A 20,133-nucleotide genomic window follows, 5' to 3' on the forward strand; every position below is an offset into this window, starting at 1 on the left:
GGGGGCTGCCGGTCCCGCTGCTGCTGGGGCTGCCGCTGCTGCTGGGGCTGCCGGCGGCGGGGCGCGCCGCCTCCAAGGCGCCGGTGTGCCAGGAGATCACGGTGCCGATGTGCAAGGGCATCGGCTACAACCTCACCTACATGCCCAACCAGTTCAACCACGATACGCAGGACGAGGCCGGGCTGGAGGTGCACCAGTTCTGGCCGCTGGTGGAGATCCAGTGCTCCCCGGACCTGCGCTTCTTCCTCTGCAGCATGTACACCCCCATCTGCCTGCCCGACTACACCAAGCCGCTGCCCCCCTGCCGCTCCGTCTGCGAGCGGGCCAAGGCGGGCTGCTCGCCCATCATGCAGCAGTATGGCTTTGCCTGGCCCGAGAGGATGAGCTGCGACAGCCTGCCCGTGCTGGGGGACGCCGAGGAGCTGTGCATGGGCTACAACCGCACGGAGGCCACCACCCTGCCGCCATTCTTCGGGAAGCCCACGCGCCCGGCCAAGGACGCAGCCAAAAGCCAGCCGAGCGGCAGGCAGCACCCTCCGGGCACCGACTGCAGCCGGACCTGCAAGTGCAAGGCGCCGCTGGTGCCCATCTCCAAGGAGTCCCACCCGCTGTACAACCGCATCCGGACCGGGCAGGTGCCCAACTGCGCCATGCCTTGCTACCAGCCCTACTTCACCCAGGACGAGAAGACCTTCGCCACCTTCTGGATCGGCCTCTGGTCCATCCTTTGCTTCCTGTCCACCTCCACCACCGTGGCTACCTTTCTCATTGACATGGAACGTTTCAAGTACCCTGAGCGCCCCATCATCTTCCTGTCTGCGTGCTACCTCTTCGTCTCCGTGGGCTACATTGTGCGGCTGGTAGCGGGACATGCCAGTGTGGCTTGCGACCCCGAACACCACCACATCCACTATGAGACCACGGGCCCCGCACTCTGCACCGTGGTTTTTCTGCTTCTCTACTTCTTCGGCATGGCCAGCTCCATCTGGTGGGTCATCCTGTCCCTCACCTGGTTCCTGGCAGCTGGCATGAAGTGGGGCAACGAGGCTATCGCGAGCTATGCGCAGTACTTCCACCTGGCTGCCTGGCTCATCCCTAGTGCTAAGTCCATCACTGTGCTGGCGCTCAGCTCCGTGGATGGGGACCCTGTGGCCGGGGTTTGCTACGTGGGCAACCAGAGCCTGGAGAATCTGCGGGGCTTTGTACTGGCGCCGCTGGTCGTGTATCTTTTCACTGGCAGTCTCTTCCTGCTGGCTGGCTTCGTCTCGCTGTTCCGCATCCGCAGTGTGATCAAGCAGGGCGGCACCAAGACTGACAAGCTGGAGAAGCTGATGATCCGCATCGGTATCTTCACCGTGCTCTACACCGTGCCCGCCACCATCGTCATTGCCTGCTACATCTATGAGCAGCACAACCGGGAGGCGTGGGAGCAGGCCCAGAACTGCTCCTGCCCAGGGGACCCCCACCGCCCCAAGCCCGACTACGCCGTCTTCATGCTCAAGTACTTCATGTGCCTCGTGGTGGGCATCACCTCTGGTGTCTGGATCTGGTCTGGCAAAACTCTCGAGTCGTGGCGGCGCTTCACGGCCCGCTGCTGCTGGCCAAGGAAGCCGGCGGGTGCCGCCGTGTACGGTGAGGCCAGCCCAGCACTGGTGGGCAGGACGGTGCTGCCCAGCATGGCCTCCTACCACAAGCAGGTCCCGCTGTCCCATGTGTGACCGGAGGGAGCCGCGGTGACCCCACCGTAGAGGGAGGAAAGGGTTGCAAAGACGCAGTGCTGCAGTGTAGGGAGCGGCGGCAGAGCCACCCCGCGACCCCAGCCCCACGGCAGAGCGGAGCGGCCCAGGACCGAGCGCAGCCCCAGGCAGGGCAGGAGAGGTGCCACCAGCAATGTAGGGGCTGGGAGCCCAACACCACCGTGAGCTGGGACACACCACGAGGTGCTGCGTGGACTGCGTGGGTGGCAGCAGCCCCACAGCCTCTGGATGGTTCGTGCTGTTGCCAGGACGAGGGGGAGAGCTTCGACAGGCATGGCTGGTGGCAGCCCTGTCCCCAGTGATCGCCAGCGCTAGAACTGAGCTGCTTGCCGGAGCTGGGGAGCATGAGAGGAGTCAGGAGAGCAGGTCAGGGGCATCCCGTGTGTCACCAGGCAGAGGGCTGGTGGCCCCGGCACAGGGCGTGGGCAGCAGGTTGGGCACAGGTCTGGGTGCCAGGCTGAGAGGCAGGGGGGGTGAGCTGCACGAGTGCTGTCAGTGCAGACAGGTGGGGCTCAAGAAAGTCCTGCTGCCAGCCCACACAGAGCTTGGCACACTGCTAAGAAGCTTGGGACCCAGAAGCCCCGTGCTTCCAGCAGGCGCATGCCAGCTCCCTGGCAGGGCTGATGCTCGGCACTATTGGCTCTGGCACTTTGGGAAGGGGTTGGCAATGCTCTGCGCTCCTGCGTTCAGCTGAATTTATGGCATCTCCCCAGTGCTGTGCGGGCTGCCTGGGGCGAGGCAGGGATCATGGCTCAGCCTGGCATGCATGGTGCATGTGTATTTGCAGCAGGAGGTGTGTGTGGGGGGTCTGTGAGGCAGGCAGTAGCTGCATGTGTTGGGAAGCAGCGGGGTCAGCCGCCAGCTGGCTCCAGTCCTCCTTGCTGCCTTTTTGGAAGCTGTGCCTGTCAGACAGCGCCAGGCTCGGGACCAAGCAGGTAATTCAGGAATAGTCAGCAGAACGCTCACACTTTCCCCTGCACCACAGCCGTCTTCTCTTCCCAGGGTTGGGCAGCAGCAGGGCACTGAAAGCGCGAGGCATTAAGCTCCGGGGACATCTGAGCCTCGGTCAGTAGGACATGGGGGATGCATCAGCCCTGCTGAGTGGGGCAGGGGAGTGGCAGCAGGGATGGGCTGCGGAGATGCAGCGGCAGCCGGCTCCTGCCTGCTTGTGAAAGAACCTGGGGGTTTGGTCTGGTTTCCCCTGCCCTAAATGGGGATCACGTATGTAACTTTGTGGAGATGATTATATGAGTCCTTTTGTCCCCCTCCAAGCATGGCACCACGACCCAGCTGCGTTGCTCCCGTGGAACTACTGGGGCCCCAGGTTGTTCTCGACACCCTCAGACCACTTCAGTCAAGGAGGTTTCCACCCCTTTTAAAACCAAAGCCTGGGAAGCGAGGGACCCTTGGGTGGCACACCCGCTGATACAGGTGGTGCCAGGACATGGCGTGTGTGCAGAGCACTGCAGGGCCAGAGTGCTCCGTGGGACCCTCTCACAGCTGCAGGCACTGTTGCGACAGAGGTTGGCTCGCTTTGGTGTGTTGCAGTACTTCACCTTGGGCAGCATTGCACCATATTCTGTTACAAATTGTAAATAGCTGTATATAGCTGTTTTGTACGTACAGGAGCTGGGGTGAACTTTGATACGGGTTTCGGGCAGGTGTGTGCTCAGCGCGGGGCAGGTCAGGCGCGGCGCTATGGGCACATGCGTGTTGTAATCCCGGGCATTAAATAGCTCCGACCTGATCCAACCCACGCCTTGCTGGACTTGTCTCTTTCTATAGTGCCTTCTGTAGATACAGCTAAACACACCATGCAATACAATGAACAAAACCATGGCAAAGGTGGTGGTTTTTTGTTTAAGAGTATCTGACTGTGTAAAACTTTTTTTAAAGGAAAAAAGGAAATCCAAACTCAGCTGCAGACTTGGCTATTGAAAAGTTTCCTGAAGGCCACTCTGTTCTGACCTAGGGACAGGTTGGTGCCATCAGCCTGGGGCTGACCCCAGCCTCAGCGCTGCGCTGCAGGCAGAGCAAGGTGCGGAGTCGGATGCCCCCGTGCTGTGGGTAACTGACACGTTGTTTTGGCATTGTCGGTTACTGATGCTCTTCAACTTTGTTTATATGACTGTATTATATTTTGTGAAAAGCTGAAGAAATTTTATTCAAAGAGAAGTATAGAGATTAGTTATTTATGAGGAAAAAGATGCGTGTGTTGTTTTCTTTGCTCATATGCTTATGCTAACCTAATAATTACCACAAAACCTTACTGTGGGGAAAGGGGAGGAGCGTGCTGGAAGGCTGTGCTGTCCTCTTATCATCAGGGATCGGCGGGGACTTGGGAGGCAACTGCAGCAGCCCCGCGCGGACGCGCTGCCGAGAGCACCAAGCCCTGTGCAGCTCTGCTCTCAGCACAGGGCTGCACCCCCCGGCCCATGGCAGCAGCCCACCCAGCTCTGGAGTGAGTTTGGTCTGCAGGGTACTGGCAGCGGGGGCATTGCTGGCACCGCCCCTGGCTTTGCTGACAGCACTCCCGGGCAGGTCAAGGTCGCACCTTCCTGGTGGAAGACAGTTAACCATCAACTTTTATTGGTGTTTTTGCAGTTTGCGCAGTATCAGTCCCTCACTCTGCCTTGAGATCGAGCGCTGAAGAGTTGCCCTTTGGTACTTAGCATGTGCCAGCTCTTGGCTAAGGACTATGTTGTGTGCTGATTTAAGGGTCCTTGTTGCCATCTGCTGTACACTCTCCTGTGCTAGGAAGAGCACAAAGGGAGGACAGCAAGGGGTTAAGCTGGCTGTGCTGTGACTAATGGTGCAGGACTCTGCTATCTAGTTAGGTGTGTAGGCACACACGGGTCCCACTAGATAGGATCTCTTACCTGAAAGCAGCATTCCAGTGCCCCATGATAAAACTGATGGAGCCGGCAATGCAGTGACTCACCCTCTGCGCTTGGGTACGGACAGAGCACAGCCAGCAGTCGAGCCTGCCCTGTGCAGGGCAGCTGCTGTGGGGCTGTGTGGGCATGCACCACCTCAGCACGAGGACTCACCCAGGTGCTGAAGGCGCCTTGCCCGTCTCCAGCTGTAATGGCCGCTTGGCAGCAGGGTTACCGCCAAGGCTTCCTGAGAAGCCTCTGTGTTCTCAGCGCCTCAGTAAACACGGATTTGACAAAGCTGCCATCCGCTGCCACCTTGAGATCGATTTTGAGCAAGAGAAGGGCTATCGCTACAGCCGGTTGTTGGTGAGCCACCTGCAGGACTCTGCTCCTGCATAGCCGCACGCAGCCCACCCTGATGGCACGGTGTCACACACCTGTGCTCTGTGTCCCATTTGGCCCATTCAGGCTGCCCTCAAGGCAGGTGCAGGCTCTCTTGGCACCGACCAGTGCAGCGCAGCAGGAATTCAGCCTCACTTGGTGTGGGGGAAAGCAGTGTCTGACAGAACAGGGATCTCCTGGCCTTGCAGGTGGGGTTTTTTTATCACAGGAGCAGGAGGCAAAGCGGTATTTTTGTTCCTGGAAATGCCTTGCTCCCTAAGGCAGCAAACTAGCCCATGTTCAGCCATGTGCTTTACCCAGCTATTAAACTGCATGTACGTATGTGAGCGTGTTAGGACAGCAGTGCACTATATTCACTACTACAGCATTACACCACGTATTTTGCCTCTTTCTCAGAGAACATTGTGAACAGTCAGGCGTAAGCCCTGCTGCACTATGGGAAGTAGCAGTTTGGGCCATAGGCAGCAGCCCGCCTCGTTCTGGGCTCTGACCCATCAGCACCCACACAGCTGCTATCCCCCCTGCAAACTCTGACCTCGATTGCTCTTGTGGCCTCTTCTGCTTGCTCAGGTTATTCGTGATGCATATACTCTTACCCAGAAGCAATAGTCTTGACATTTATTCAGTCTCTGAAGTGCCTGTCCTCTTAACTGCCAAACCCACGCTGAAGTAGCTCTCGTAAAGTTCCCTTCGAAACAAAATGCACGCATTCCCCATACACAAACAGAAAGGCCTTCTGACTCCCAAGGGCATCACGTAGCCCAGAAACACATCAGTGAGTTGCTGCCCATATGGACCTCTTAGCACACGCTGCTCACATTACTCTTGATGGGTCATGACATAGCTATTGTCTAGGCAAACTGTTTCCTACCGGTTAAGCGGTACTACTCTGGGAGTGAATGCAACCAAAGGTCACCTCACCTTCGATTTACTATTCACAAACAAGCGTTCTCATCACAGGCTGCACCGGTCCTGTTGCTGGGTGCTCCTCCAAGGGAGCAGAGGTAGGTAATGCTCACTTCAATGCCAGCGTTCTAGCTCTGATACTATTATTTTTTCATTTTGTCTCTGTATGAAAAGTACTGCCAACAAATAAAGCATGGCTCAGCTCCCAGCAGACCCCACCCCACCAAATGCATTTCCCTCTGAAATAGTATCTATCTTTGTTCTTCAACTGCACTCCGTTAAAAGTTTTGCTTCATACTGGTTACCTAATAAATGCTGTAGGTGTGATTTCCAGGATCTCTTTCAGATGGCCCAGAATGTTAAAGGGAATTGCTATTTTACCCTCTTAAGAAATCACACTGTAGCAGACTCTATTTGGCACCTGATGGACAGATCAAAATCCTATTGACAAAGTGCTCTGGGCTAAGCTACAGAAAAACCAGTTGAAGTTCTAGGCAAAATTAGGTTCTCCAGAAACCTGCTGCTCCTAAGAGTGCTGCTGTCCAAGTTATCACTCACCTGACAGCCAGAGCAGCAGGATGAGCCTTGCCCTCCTTTGACAAGAAGGTAAATGACTGCCACAAGTTGCTGCTGAGCACCTTAGAGCTGAACAGCTGCATTTGCAGAAACCATGTGCCAGCCTACAGTGAAGCAATTGCAGACTGGCCACACAAAGTAAAAGGCACCTGGTCGCTTGTAGCTTCCTATTTAGTGCTCAAGGGAGGACTTAAAAACATCCAATTACCACCAGACAGATTGGCCCTACTTAAAAGCCATTTAAGTGCAAAGAAACTGTCCATGATTAGATGTTGCAGCAGGCTGTCAAATTCCAAACTCAAGCAACAAGTGGAAAAAGCTAGGCAGCTACAGAAGGCTTCTGCTGCTCATCCAGCTGAGGGCCCCAGCCCATGCTGCAGAGCCAGCAGCTCACAGTTGCCCAGTGACCTCGGCTGCGGGCTTTGGAGACATTCCCAAGGAACAGGAGCAAAATTAACATGAGGGGAAGATAAGAGACAGGGAAGGCCTTAATGCAAATCGATTCTGCAGCCCCCCCTTCTCAAACATGAAAGAAGCTGCACAGCAGCAAATAGAGAGGGAATGAAATCAGACAACTGTACAGAACACACAATTTACCTTTAACTTTAATTAAAATAGAGTTTATTAGCTTTTCTTTTAATACAAACATGAGAAAGGAAAACCACCTGAAGATGTAGCATTATTTCCAAAATTCAGTTGTGATCAATACCTGAAGTGCCAAGTTCCATGGATTTGAGAGCCAGGGGCTGGCATATTTGCATACCTCAAAGGACAGTATGCATAGTTTTAATGGCCGAGTGCAGCCAGACCGATTATTACACTCAGACCCCCTCTCCCTACCCCCATCCTCCCACTCTCAAAAGCGTGTGGACTCACTGTTCAGCGTGAGTTTCTGGACCTTGGCTAGAAGATGAAGTGCACAGAAACTGTGCCATTTGGAGGGAGATCTGCTCCTAGGACAAACCGCCTAGAATCTATTTGGATCCAAGAAGGGAAGATATTACAAAGACTTGTAACAGGAAGAGTCTAGTAATACTTATCCTGTTAGAGTTCAGTTTCAGAGCCTGAAAGTAAGGTCCATTCCAAAGTCTCAGAAGGAACAAAACCTCAAGCCTCAAAAGCAGTTGCACAAGATAAAATTCACTTTGGAGGAAAAAAATGTTTTACAGAAATATTTGATAATTTTCAATTAAACAAATTTTTTCAATCCACCTGGTTATTAGGTAGTCCAAGATTCTCAAACTCTATCTTACCATGATTGTAAATCCCTCCCAAGAAACAAAAACTCAAGGGGAGCCAAATGGATGCACAATATCAGCTTTAGGAACTCCACTGTATATAGCACAAGAGATCGGCAGTAGAACTCGAGAAGCAGCGCTGCACACATGCCATTCACCACTGGATTGCTACGCTGTTGGGGATGGTGATGCTATTTCCAGACCAACTTTCTCATTCAATGCCTCAGAAAAAATACACAGATTGCGTCTCTTCCAGAGCAATAATAAGTATTAGAAAATGAGAGAAGCACCATAATTCACAAGAAATGCAGCATGGACCCTATATATTTTAACAATACAGAAAACCACCTCTCTGCCCCCAGTCAAAACATTCCAAGTCCTTTGACAATCTACTGGAGTGAAGTTGGTGCAGAGTTGGGATTCCTTCCTGCTGTGCAGCTTCTTGGTTACGAACAGATCACCAATAATAGCAGCTTTTAGTAGCCAAACCAGGGAAAAACCATCAACAAGTATCAAGGCTATTGTTTTCAGCTCCAGAGTAGCTTGATACTTTAAAGAGTCCCACGTTCTGTTTTGTTTTTTAACACCGCATTGACCTGAAATACAAATGCAGTGAGACTCTGGATGACAGGGGAGAGGAGGGAAGAACATTGTAACTATAGTCGTGTGGTTAGTGTTTGAATTCTAAAATTTAAAACTACTTGTTATTAAAAACCTCAAGAGTTCACAGCTATAGGCCTACATAGTAAGCAAACATCTGTGGGGAAAAGATGGAGAGAAGTTTGTTTTTGCATCTCTGGATACATTAAAAAGGAGGAGAGAGTTGATTTGACAAAGATCTTGTCTTGCACCAAGTATGCTCCTCAAGCTCTGGGCTCCCTTGGCTACTTTTACCCCTCCTCTCCTTTTGCTGGAAGACACCATCACCGCTGGCTTGTGTGCATGGAGTGGTGGCATTCCTCCAATTTGTGTGGACGCTGGTTCATGGTGCTGCACCTTTCTCTCTCCTCAGGAGAGGATGGCATTAGAACGGCGGATACCAACTAAATTATCAGCACTGAAAGATCGTCTCATAGCAGCTTTTGACAAGTCTTTGTATTTATCTTCACACAGCCGGGAGATAGCCTGGGTATCACATTCAGAAACAAAAGGAAAGTACACATTAGAAAAGTTGGAACATTTCAAGGAAGCTTTTACAAATGTCATACCGACAGCACAGGCACTCTGTAGCTGTGATACTACTGGCTTTCTTTTACCTAGAACATCAGTAAAGAACTACTATTTCGGAAGGAAAATATTAAGGGGGTCTCTCCTCATGCTATCAGGAACCTTTTCCATTAGGAATCAAGACATTAAAAAGGCGAGTCTCATTGTCTAATGGAAAACTTGGATCCATTTCAGACTTAGGAGTTCATGCAAGTTATGTTCCAAATTGTACCTAGTAGCTAGGTCACAAAAATGCACATAAGCATTTATGAGGGAAAAGGCTCAAGGCTGAAATGGTTTCTGCCCTCCCTCAAGAACCCCGCCCTTGGTCACTCAGTGCAAGTGATCCCAGAAAGCAGAGGTGTATGAGGATCTCTATTTTCCCTTTACTTTCTCTACACCTTCTCCTCCAGACTGCTTCTCCCACCAAAGACCACTCAGATGAACAGGTCAAGAAGGGAGGGCAGCTCTCTGCTCAATGGCACAGCAATAGCTGTGGCATTAATACAGCTATTACGTATCCACACGTGTGGACAACTTCGTATTTAACTGTTTTTTTCAGCCACTTACTGGCTTACCTCTGCTCTGCTTATTTAGCTAGTCAAGCTGCCTTTATTCTAGTGCAGCCTTCCTAGTACCAGCCTAATTATTTCCCTTATAACACGACTGTGCAGAAAACGATGCGTGTCCTCCCCTGCAAAGCCCATTTCTGACTGAAGCTTTCAGACACGATCAGTGCAAATAAACAAGGATGCCAGTAATAAAAGGCTGAACTGAATTTCAGCCCTGAACATTTACTGCCATTAATAATTTACCACCTATCAGCAGACAAACTTTCAGAGTGCTACAATCAGCTACAAGTCTACACCTTCCCTTTAAGGCAGCACCCATTCAGCACAGCCCAGCGTTCTGGAGGTTCAAAAGGTGAAAAAGCACTCTGAGCATGAATAAACCCCTAAGTGTATTTTAAAATAATTATTTACATTTATTTCTGCCGACCTTCTGGAGGCATGCATTTGGCTCAAGAGTGGCATTCTTTAAGACACTGGCTGTATGAGCTCCTGGTGCAAGACCAGACAGACTCTCCATCCTGTTTTAATGCTAGCACATCAATCATAAGGCAACCTGCGTTGACATATTTAGCCCCAGTCACCCATATGTTATAAATCAGTTTTCAGTCCCTGGAATACTAATTCACTGCTTCACAGGGGCGCCAATCTGCTCCTCACATACTTCTAACACAAAGGTAGAATTAAAAAGTTCAGTAAACGGTTCAAATATTAATCACGTTTTAGAATTAAAAACCAAAGTGTCCTACACATGCACATTAGTGAGCGTGTTACGGCAAATCACATGCTGTACTGAAAATTACTCTGGTTTTAAATACCAAGCCCCCAAATGTTAGCAAAGAAGAAACAGGCTTACAACCTGTAAATCATCCGCTTATGCCATAGGCTCTGAGCAGTTCAGTAAACAATTTCCAGTGGAGTGTGAACGGCTCTACAACCACATTTACAATTAGTGACAGTGTTATCTTAAAGTGCAAGTAACAAGGGTGAGAGAAAGCAGAAGAGTTGCATTGCTTCACTTTTGAATAGAGGAATTTGTAGGCATATCATACCTATCATTCCAAAGGACGAGGAGGGATCATGCTTATTACCAAAGTTCAACCACCTCTGAGTGGAAATAGAAAAACTGGCACTTGGCAGAATTACTGGAGGTGTGGACAATAGAACAATATAAGCCAATAATCCTGCAGAACACCCCTGTTTGAATGGGGCATCAGTGTACACTGGGCCTGCGTTTAATGCCTTTGTTGAAAGGTCAACAAAAACACACAGTTGTCAACTGACGGTTGAAAGGCTGCATTTAATCAACAGGAAAATTCTGCCCGGGAGCCCACGTAATTTAGGTATTTTCAAAATGACTTACATATATCCACCAACTAGGAAGAAAGTTTGGCACTGCTTAAGTTCTTTAAAATGAAGCCTCCATGTGAAAGAACGCTGTGGGGACTTGCACCAGGGCAGCCATCTCCAATTAGCAAAAAGGGCCAGTCATCTGTATTTACACTCCTCTGGACATGCTGAAGTGTTCCTAAGAAGCAGCTATTCTAAAAGTTTGTCTTAAAACAATATTTCTTTGGAAAGGTGAGGTTCTAAAGATTGTGAAAAGAAACATTATTTCTGCAGCTGTCTCCCTAACAAATGGTTTATTAAACCATGAGAGCGGTAAGAGCACTCCCTCTAAATTTAAAAGCAGCTGTGCAGTGGGATGCAGTGGGAAACCCTTCAGCTGGTAGTATTTAGAAAGGTCCAAGTGTGACTGTCTCTTGGTGCTTGGAATACAGACTGTGAGCAGGGAAAGACAGACAATCTATTACATATGACACTATCCTTTCGATCTTCAGTAGCCTAGCTGAACTGCAGTTCCTCATGTAACATCCACTTTTTTCAGTGATCTGCTAGACTTCCATCATTTGTCCAGACCTTCCTCAGAGAACTAACTTAGCGTAGGCATGGTTTTAGAAGTGCCAGCTGCAGCTAGAAAGGGGTTAAATCAGCCTGTAATATGCTAATCTAAAAGCTTTTTAGTTTTTCTACCCCCACTTATTATGATTAGCAACAGATGCTCCTACTACATACAGACACACACACACACCAGTTCCCTGCTCAGTCAACCCCAGACCATTATTACCTCCAGTTTCTGTGCTCGCTCTTTACTAAGAGGCTCCAGCAGAAAGCTCAGGTTATTGTCATCTGCTAGGGAGCGAAGATCGAAGTAGTATTTGGCGTAAACACTGGCAGGAACATTGATATTAAACTGCAGTAGCTCCAAGAAGTGTCTTTCCATCTCGTTCCTAGGAGAGACAGAAAACAAAGGAAAAAATACTGTTTTAGCTGGGAAAAAAAAAAAAAACAACAGAACAACTGTTTGTAAAATTTGTAAAACCAGTAACTTTGAACTAGTCATCGAGAGGCCTGCATTATTAGTTTCAAGAGATGGTTCATTCAATGGTGCTCGAAACAAGGTGCAGCTTTCAGGTCCTGGCACTTTCAGCTGGGAGAGAAAGGTAGTGCCCTGTCGTGCACTCGCGGGGCTGACCAGGAGGCTCATTCTTCGGAGTTCCATTAGTGCAGCTGTACAATTCATGCGCCATTCTCACTCTCTCATACGGCCCCACACTATAGTGATCAGATGAAAGGAATGATGTATGCTGTTTATTAGCTCTGAAGAACTTGCAGACATTTTCAGCAGGCCGATAACAGGAAGGGGGTTTATTGAAGTAGAGTCGGACTAACAAAAGCAGTAGGCAGATCACCACGGCAACAAATGGATCTATGAAGAGCTGCTGCTATTATCTCACAGAAAAAAGCCTCTTGAAGCAACATGGATTCATCTCCAATAAATAAATAAATAAGCAGCATTAGGTGGGAAAAGGAATTTTCTCCTCAATAGCATTAGGGAGGATAACAAAGTACTGTGTTAAAGGGCACTGTCTGTTTTTACTCACTCGTCTGTTTTCACTGGGCAAAATATTTGGAGTAAAGTGAGGAAAGAGCTGTGCCACAAAAAAAAAAAAGGCCATTTCAGCCACTGTACTGTGGTCAGCTAAAAAAAAAAAGTTTTTTCTGATGTAAATAAACAAGTCAACCTGGTAGAAATGGGAGGTACCCAAACCACCCAGTGATTGTTCTACTGGGAACAGACCTTTATCTACAGAATTTGACAACTCTGTAGGTTGGTCAACTGCAAATACACCAGGAAATAAGGGGCACAAATTCAGTGGGAGCTTTTAAAAGGGATGTTTTACCTATGAGAAGGGGGAAATAAATCAAAGAACTATCCAGGCTGTGTCCTGTACTGGATGGTGGGTGTCAATATCAATAGCAGCTTTGTGCTTGTTTCTAGTATAGTAGACTTGAGTACCATTGAACTTAGTGCCAAAATTAATTTCCTGTTCATATGGTCACAAGCCTATAGAAATGTAAATCAGATAATGTTTTGATGATCAGCTGATCAGCGCTTGATTTATCCTGAGAATAAATGCTCTTCACTGCCCCTTTTGTACTCACTACGCTAGTTTAATTGTATAAAAATACAATTCTTCATTGGATTAACAAGTCTATTTATAGTGGTTGAAAACTTGGGAAAGCATAATTCCCATGCGTTTCCTGTGCTTTATTTACAAATATGTGTGTCTGAAAGAATGAACAGCATGTGTCCCCTTAACAAGCAATCACAGCGAGATTAGCAGCTGCGCAGTTAATTTTTCAGTGATTATGGATTCACTCTCATCAAAGCAAGCAAGTTTTGACAAAGGATGACTTAGAAATATCAGTTTAATTTCCTTTGATTTTTTTCCTCCAATAGGAATAAGTAAGTAAAACCAAGAACCCTTTTCAGTAAAAAAAACCAAAAACAAACAACAAAAAACCACCACAAAACTAGAATTACAGAAGCTGGCAATTAAGTATAGTGCCAACCATTAATTGAAGGTAATACTATAACCTTGAAACTCAGTTTTGCTGAGTATTATAAGCAGTTTTCCAGGGTTCTGACTGTGGTAAAATTACCTAATCTGGGACAAGTGAACTCTGCCCTGCTGCAGCAGTGCGGGGCCTGGCTGGGTACCCTGGCCACTGTTAGAAGGGAGTTGTGCAGTTTCTGCCCACACCTAAATTCAAAGGTCGAAACCATTTCCAATTAGATGGGATTACAGAAAAAAATATCCAAGCTGGGGGAGAAGCAGCAGCCTAAAATGTTTTTTCCCCCTACCGCCATCACTGCTTTGAAAATGTAAGTACCAACAATTTCAGGAGACCTGGCACCAGCAATAGAGAATAAACATCCTGCTTGTTACAGATGTTTTCAGTGCTATCAGTTTGATTTGTCCCAAGGAGGGCTAGAAGAAGAGACATCAAAAAGAGCAAGATGTACACCCTGGCACTCCCAGCATCGCTGACCTCACTTCAGCCATCTCAGAGCTATTTGTAGCAATGCTTCAAGTGTGTTCCTCAGAGAGATAAGCGCTCTGAGCCAGGTTGAGTGAAGATGTGCATAGTATAAAATCACTAATTATGCTTTCCTGAAAGCATGGCTGGTATAGCCCTGCTTTTGGAGACAAAGAACTCCCAGACAAGGGGTACCTATAAAACAAGATACTACGTTTGCTGTTGCTGCTTGCAAAGCAAAATAATTTCAAAAAGAAAAAACTGTTTTGGTTCAGAAAAATCCCCCATTTTTAGTTATTTTTTTCCTCCCTGAAATCTAGAAGGAAGAGAACATTCCTCCTACTAAGGAGTCCTACGTAAATACTGTAATTTAAACATTAGCTCTATGCTGAATCCAGGGAAGAAAACTTCAGGCAAGGATAGAACATCTGACACAGGGAGCCTACCAGCGCTGCATGCAAATTGCCACTGCCTGTTTGCTCCTGTACTAGAACTGACTTGTACGATGTAGGCCTGGACACACAGTCAATCACAGCACAATAGCGTGATAAAACTCAAAAACACACAGTATTTAATGAAGTTTATTAAGGCCAGAAAGCGTGATACTCAGCTAGCCTAGTATTTCTACCGCAATCATTCTAAGGGCAATGCAGAAGGAGGCTGGCTAAAAGAGTTAAAGCCAATGAGGGGCAGAGCAGATCCTCTGAAACTGCAGAAAGTATAGGGCTTAAAGGTGAGTTCATCAAGAAAAAAGAGCAGATTCCAAAGATTTAAAAAAACTGGAACCTGTGTCTGAGACAAGAATACATACAAGAAACAGCTCTACATGAACAAGCAGTAGTACGATTGGGAATCTCATTCCCAGCATTGTAGGCAAGTCTAAGAACACACCTGAGAAGAGGACCCAAAGCAGTAGCTGGATGCCACACGCACAGCCACAGATAGCAACAGAAATGACGCTTGTCATCCAGGAGCATCAGCTGAGAATTCAGACCTTGAAATATTTATGCATTGACTGGATGCAGGAGCAGACACTTAAGTCACAAGTTACAGCTCACCTTACGATTTTTCTAACTCTAACCAAAAAGGGTAAGGAATGAGATGATATTTTTTATTTTCCAAGAAGATTTTTGATAAGACTTAAAAACTGGGTTCTTAAGATCTCTGTAAATGCAAAGCAGCAAGTCCCATGGCTCATCACTGGGGGAACAATGTTAATGAAAACTAACTTTGAAGTTGCTCACCTCAGTAGTTAGAAATGATAATAAAGATTTGTCTCAAAGAAAGTTTAACCATAGTTTCCTATGTTAAAAAGAGGTGATGAAGCCTGACACCAGAGATGAATTGTGCGTATCCTGTAGCACCAGGGAGAGACATTCAATATGGCACCATCATGAAAACTGCTATTTAGAAAACACTGTAGATTTGTAAAAACTTGCAACTTACATGTCCTCAACAGTAATGTCCTTCAGTATTTGGCAGTAATCCACATTCCAAACAGCCTGATCATCCCAGACTTTAGAAGCCAGTAGAATAGCTCCTAAGACTATCCTCTTCCAGTTACTAGGGCAGATGTCAATCTCTGCATAGGTTAGAAGCCTTTCCAAATAAACCTATTAGGGAAAAAAAAAAAGCAGAACAGTTTTACATGTGGAATTAAGACCTGGAGTTGATTTCTGATCAAACACACCAGTCAAATATGACTATGTTATCCCATTATCATTAAGTATCTAAAAGATATTACTGGTGATAACTATGTAGGTCGTTCCAAAAATAATGCCTCCTATTTATTTCCAGGGAAACTACAGAAGATACAAAGGGCACAACAACACTATTTGATAGAGCAAATTCTCAGCTACAAAATACTATTTTTCAGTGCAGTCACCACCATGAGCTATGCGTTTTCTCCAGCAAGTAACTGGAGCTTGTGCGCTGTGATTGGCACCAGCAGAGGTGACCCACTGTTGCTACTGCTGAAACACACTACCCACCACCTCACTGTGCTCACACCCACTGTTTGGTCTCCATAAATGCTCAGTGAGCATCGACAAATGTCATTGGGCGGTGTTTATTCTGCGTGGAGGAATTCAATAACACATCTTTACTCCATTTACACTTCCCTTTCAGATGCCATTTCATCAGACTGCCCCTCTGTGGCCGTCTGTCACACAGCAACAACATGCAATGGGATATTAGTGGGAAGGTTCAGCCTCTACTGCCATACCACTAACATCCACCTCTGATGTCATGGGCCAAGAGAATAAAACAGGAGGCACTGTTTTTGGAGCAGCCATTGAACTTGCACTTCAGAATCACAACTTTAAAGAGCTACAGGTTCCTGGTTTTGTTGTTCCGTTACCTAAACCTGGTCGAAGGTCCCAGTGCAACCTCAGATAACCCTGGTGGGTGCAGGAAGCTGTTGTACAGGTCTAAGGGCAGCATCAACCCCTATTTACCAGAGCCTCCCTGCACTTCCCATCTTTTGCTTGCAGCCTTCAAGAGGACTAAAAGTGTTCCTGTAGTAACAGAGCCATCTAGTGGTAAAGTCCACTTTAAAAAACAACTTGATTTTTAAAATACTTTAGATGTTGAGATTGCCTGGGATATCATCATGTTCTGTCAAACTGCTCGCATGTCTTTGGAAAAGCAGAAACTTAGCCTGCTTAATTGCCACACTGTCTTTTGGTGATAGTTATTTTCTGTTTCTCTTTCAGAATGTTCTGCAGACAAGCCACAGTGAAGACTGAAGTCTAGTATGCAACAAAGCACATTTTGAGAGATCTTCTAAAGCAGTGATTATATAGGTTGTGTTTTTCCTTTCCCTTCACGTATTTATTTGTGTGTATGTGTAGGCATACATGCAGGCATACAAACATGTGTACGCATAAATAAAATGATCAGTATTTTTTAAACCCATCTCACTTTTGGAAAGCAAACAGTAGACTCTAGTGAGATTATTTTCTCTTACTACTGTTCTCCACGTCACCTGGGGAAAAGGGTCCATAAAAAAAGAAAAAGGAGGCAGACAGAAAGGTGTCCATGACTGAAAGACATAATAATAAGAGAAGTTAATCTCCTGGAATTCCTGCACTATTGATTCTCAACCTCTTAGGGCATGTTATTTGCACTCTTCCAGTTAATACAAATTCAAACCTGCCCTCTGTACCACAGCAATAAAACATGACTTTGTGTCTGATCTTAGTATGCCCCGCTGTTTATGGTATCTCATGTTCTGCCTTTCTCAAGCTTCTTCAGCGAATTATATGTTATGAAATTAACAAATATCTGATTGGACAAGTAACTAAGTATTACATATTCAAATACAGGAAAGCTAAGATCCTTTTAAGATAACCCCTTCTGTAACTACTTGGAAATATTTTCTAATGAACTTGTTGCATGGTGTCTTCCTTATTAACATGGTTTCATGACACAGTGTAATTAAATATCTCAGTTCAGCCCTGTTCATTCACTGAGGGGAAAAAAGGCCTTCCAAAAGCTTAAGACTCAGTAATCAAGCATCTCTTACCAGTGTCACTATTGCACATTCAGCTGTCAGCTGAGCAGCGCTGAAAAGCGTCCGAACGAAGCGGTAGATGTGCTTGTGATCAGGGTCATGCTTGTAGTAGTCATCCGGAACTTCTTCCCGCTGAAATAAAGTCCTCTGAGTTACTGAAAGTTTGTCTTACTATTAACTGAAAAGAACAGCCATACACAGTTACTTCTCACCAGGCACAAGCTCATGCTTCCCATCTCAGTAAGAGGCAAAACAAAATCATACAAAAAAATGAATAGCCTTGCAATGTTATCAATATTAGAAACAAACAAAAAAACCACAATAGCTTTGGGTGATATATTTGTTATCAACACTATTTTGATCTGTAAAGCTAATGGGAAAGAGCATGAAAAGTCTTTACAGGAGTTGTTCTTGAAAAATTCCAGGAAGATAACAAAGGTAATGAACAGTCAGATTCAACTCTGATGTGATGCTGAGCTGTTTCTACATACAGTAAAGAATACAAGCTTAGAAACAGGTTAGTATGTAAAAGCAATGCTAAAAATGACTGTTAAGCGATATCAGGGCCCCAGAAAGAAAGACTCTGCTCTCACTCCAGAAACCTAACAATGATCTTAGACCTAAAAATCTGTCAGAAAAAGAGACTGGAATTGGCCACAAGGCAGAAGTACCTGCACATGAAAGTGCATTTTTGCTGACTTAATTTGAGGAGGAAAAGACTAATAGCAATATTTGTGATTAAGCCTTGTGATGCTACTAATGCAAAGTTTGCTACTTCTGCAGCGAGGCACAACAGAGCCAGGACAGTTACCTGGATTTGGACTTCCTTGTGACCAAATCTTTAGAGTACAACGTGTGCAGCTAATTATTAAAGGAACTATGGGTGCTAGGCCCAAAACCCTACTGCCGTAGACACTAAAAACTAATTTTTACTTTTCCCCTCATAAGCACGATGCATAGTCTTTACTGTATTTCTGTCTGTATACTGAACTATAATAGAAGAAACCTTTAATTGTTCCCTAAAGGATACAGTGATTTTCCTCCAATCATAGTCAATAAATAGGAGATAAGCAATATGAACAGATCAAAAGACGTTAAATAAATGCTAAATAAAAGAAATAGATTGCCTGAACAATGGCTATGAGATCATCTTTCATAAATAATTCTCAAAGCGAATCAGCTGATGCAGGCAGATGCAAGAGTTTGGGACCAGGCATTTCTGCTGAAGTGCAACAGTGTACAAGAAACCTTCCATAAAGCTCTTTTCCTGAAGTTCATTATTTTCATTAGGTCAACAGTTACATTTATTAACATGTATAATTCCTTGCACAACAGGTCCTGTTTACGGATGAACCTCTACCAAAACTTTAAATGTATCATTGTCTATTAACAGCTGTTTATTAATAAGTGAAAGAGGTGACCTAAGTTAAGCTGCTTTCACTCTGGTAAGTCACGGAACAAACAATTTTTAAAGCTTTGTCAAATTCATTTCAAATGATAGACAAAATAAAGTAAGCAGTCCTGCAATGCTCACACAGGACAAGGCATGCACTCTGCTCCTGAGCTAGCCACTACTGTCAGGCTTTGCATCCTAGAGACCATCTAAAAAGGTCCCAGCACCAGTCACATTAGAATCACATACAGAATGCTCCTAGATGTTAGTACAAGCAGCATTACCATGCTGGCTTTAAAATTTTGCCTTTTAAGACTTACTGTTTTGTACAAATACTGCTTGTAATTAGTCCTGTAAATATTCCTGTTTACAATCTTAAATGGTTAGGCACGTACCTACTGTTCCTCTTACCAAAGAGGAAAGACTTTTAACCGATTAAAATATTGTTAAAAGAGGAAAAGAAAAGAGACGGTTTTCATATGAAATATACATGAGTTAGTTAGCACATGCTTGCTCTAAATACATCTATTTTTGTTTCACATAATGCATAGAAAAACATATGTTGCACTGTTGAGAAAGACCAGTGCAGTTGATGCCAGAAATCCACAGGACACCATCTACACTGTACCTTCTATATAAAGATGTAATTTTAAATAATTTTGCTTCTGACCTCGTGCTAATACATTTTTGTAACTTCTACAATTCAAGTTAAAAAATAACAGATACGCAGAAGCTCAAAAAAGATATACTTACTGTGAGAGGATGAGATTTTTCATCAAAAATATCCAATGATCTGTCTGAATCTCTACAAAGTAAAAACCTGTTTTAACACCAAGACTTCATCGGTAATGCTATGCTCCACTAAAAAGTACTATTCACTGAAGAATAAAGGAACATTTCTTATAGTTCAGCTTTTCCTAGAACAATGAATAGAGTTTACTGCATTTATGCAAAGCATTTAATGATGAGATCTCACAATTGAATATTTAACAAGATAAACAACAAACCCATGTTCTCACCAGCAAGTCCAACTGAATTTCCAAATACAGAAGCCATCGTTTATATTCTACTTAGTGCACTTCTCCCTTAAAATGTGACACCATCTCATTAATGGCACTTATTATTTTAGAAAGGCAGCTGCAGTTTTGAAGCATGTGCTGTAATTAGCTGTAATGGCAGTGTTTATTTGTACACAGGACACAGCGTTCCTTCAAACATCAAAACTAATCTGTCCCTCTGTACTCAGGAAAAGTCAAACCAAATCCAAAGGCTGGTTCTGTGGTGAGTTAAGTGTACTTCCCTCCCTCTCT

The 20,133-nt window shown here is 45.8% G+C and overlaps 3 protein-coding genes across 6 annotated transcripts in view; 2 read left to right on the plus strand and 1 right to left on the minus strand.

The window, feature by feature from the left end:
* FZD5 (frizzled class receptor 5) overlaps nt 1–3,601 on the plus strand; it is a 7,988-nt gene extending 4,387 nt beyond the window's left edge. The window contains exon 6 of the mRNA XM_021399931.1: nt 3–3,601. Within this exon, the coding sequence (XP_021255606.1) occupies nt 3–1,718 (1,716 nt within the window). The 3' untranslated portion in view covers nt 1,719–3,601. The remainder of the gene's footprint in view (nt 1–2) is intronic.
* PLEKHM3 (pleckstrin homology domain containing M3) overlaps nt 1–16,852 on the plus strand; it is a 137,296-nt gene extending 120,444 nt beyond the window's left edge. For all 4 annotated transcript variants that reach the window (XR_002439610.1, XR_002439612.1, XR_002439613.1 and 1 more), the window contains one exon: nt 16,631–16,852. The gene's annotated coding sequence lies outside the window, so the exon portion shown is untranslated. The remainder of the gene's footprint in view (nt 1–16,630) is intronic.
* CCNYL1 (cyclin Y like 1) overlaps nt 7,122–20,133 on the minus strand; it is a 32,160-nt gene continuing 19,148 nt past the window's right edge. The window contains exons 6-10 of the mRNA XM_021399701.1: nt 19,577–19,628; nt 17,443–17,562; nt 15,363–15,529; nt 11,659–11,821; nt 7,122–8,880 (exon numbers count right to left, since the gene is read on the minus strand). Of these exons, the coding sequence (XP_021255376.1) occupies nt 8,764–8,880; nt 11,659–11,821; nt 15,363–15,529; nt 17,443–17,562; nt 19,577–19,628 (619 nt within the window). The 3' untranslated portion in view covers nt 7,122–8,763. The remainder of the gene's footprint in view (nt 8,881–11,658; nt 11,822–15,362; nt 15,530–17,442; nt 17,563–19,576; nt 19,629–20,133) is intronic.

This window comes from Numida meleagris, chromosome 5 (genome assembly GCF_002078875.1).
Source record: "Numida meleagris isolate 19003 breed g44 Domestic line chromosome 5, NumMel1.0, whole genome shotgun sequence".
Classification (NCBI taxonomy): Eukaryota; Metazoa; Chordata; class Aves; order Galliformes; family Numididae; genus Numida; species Numida meleagris.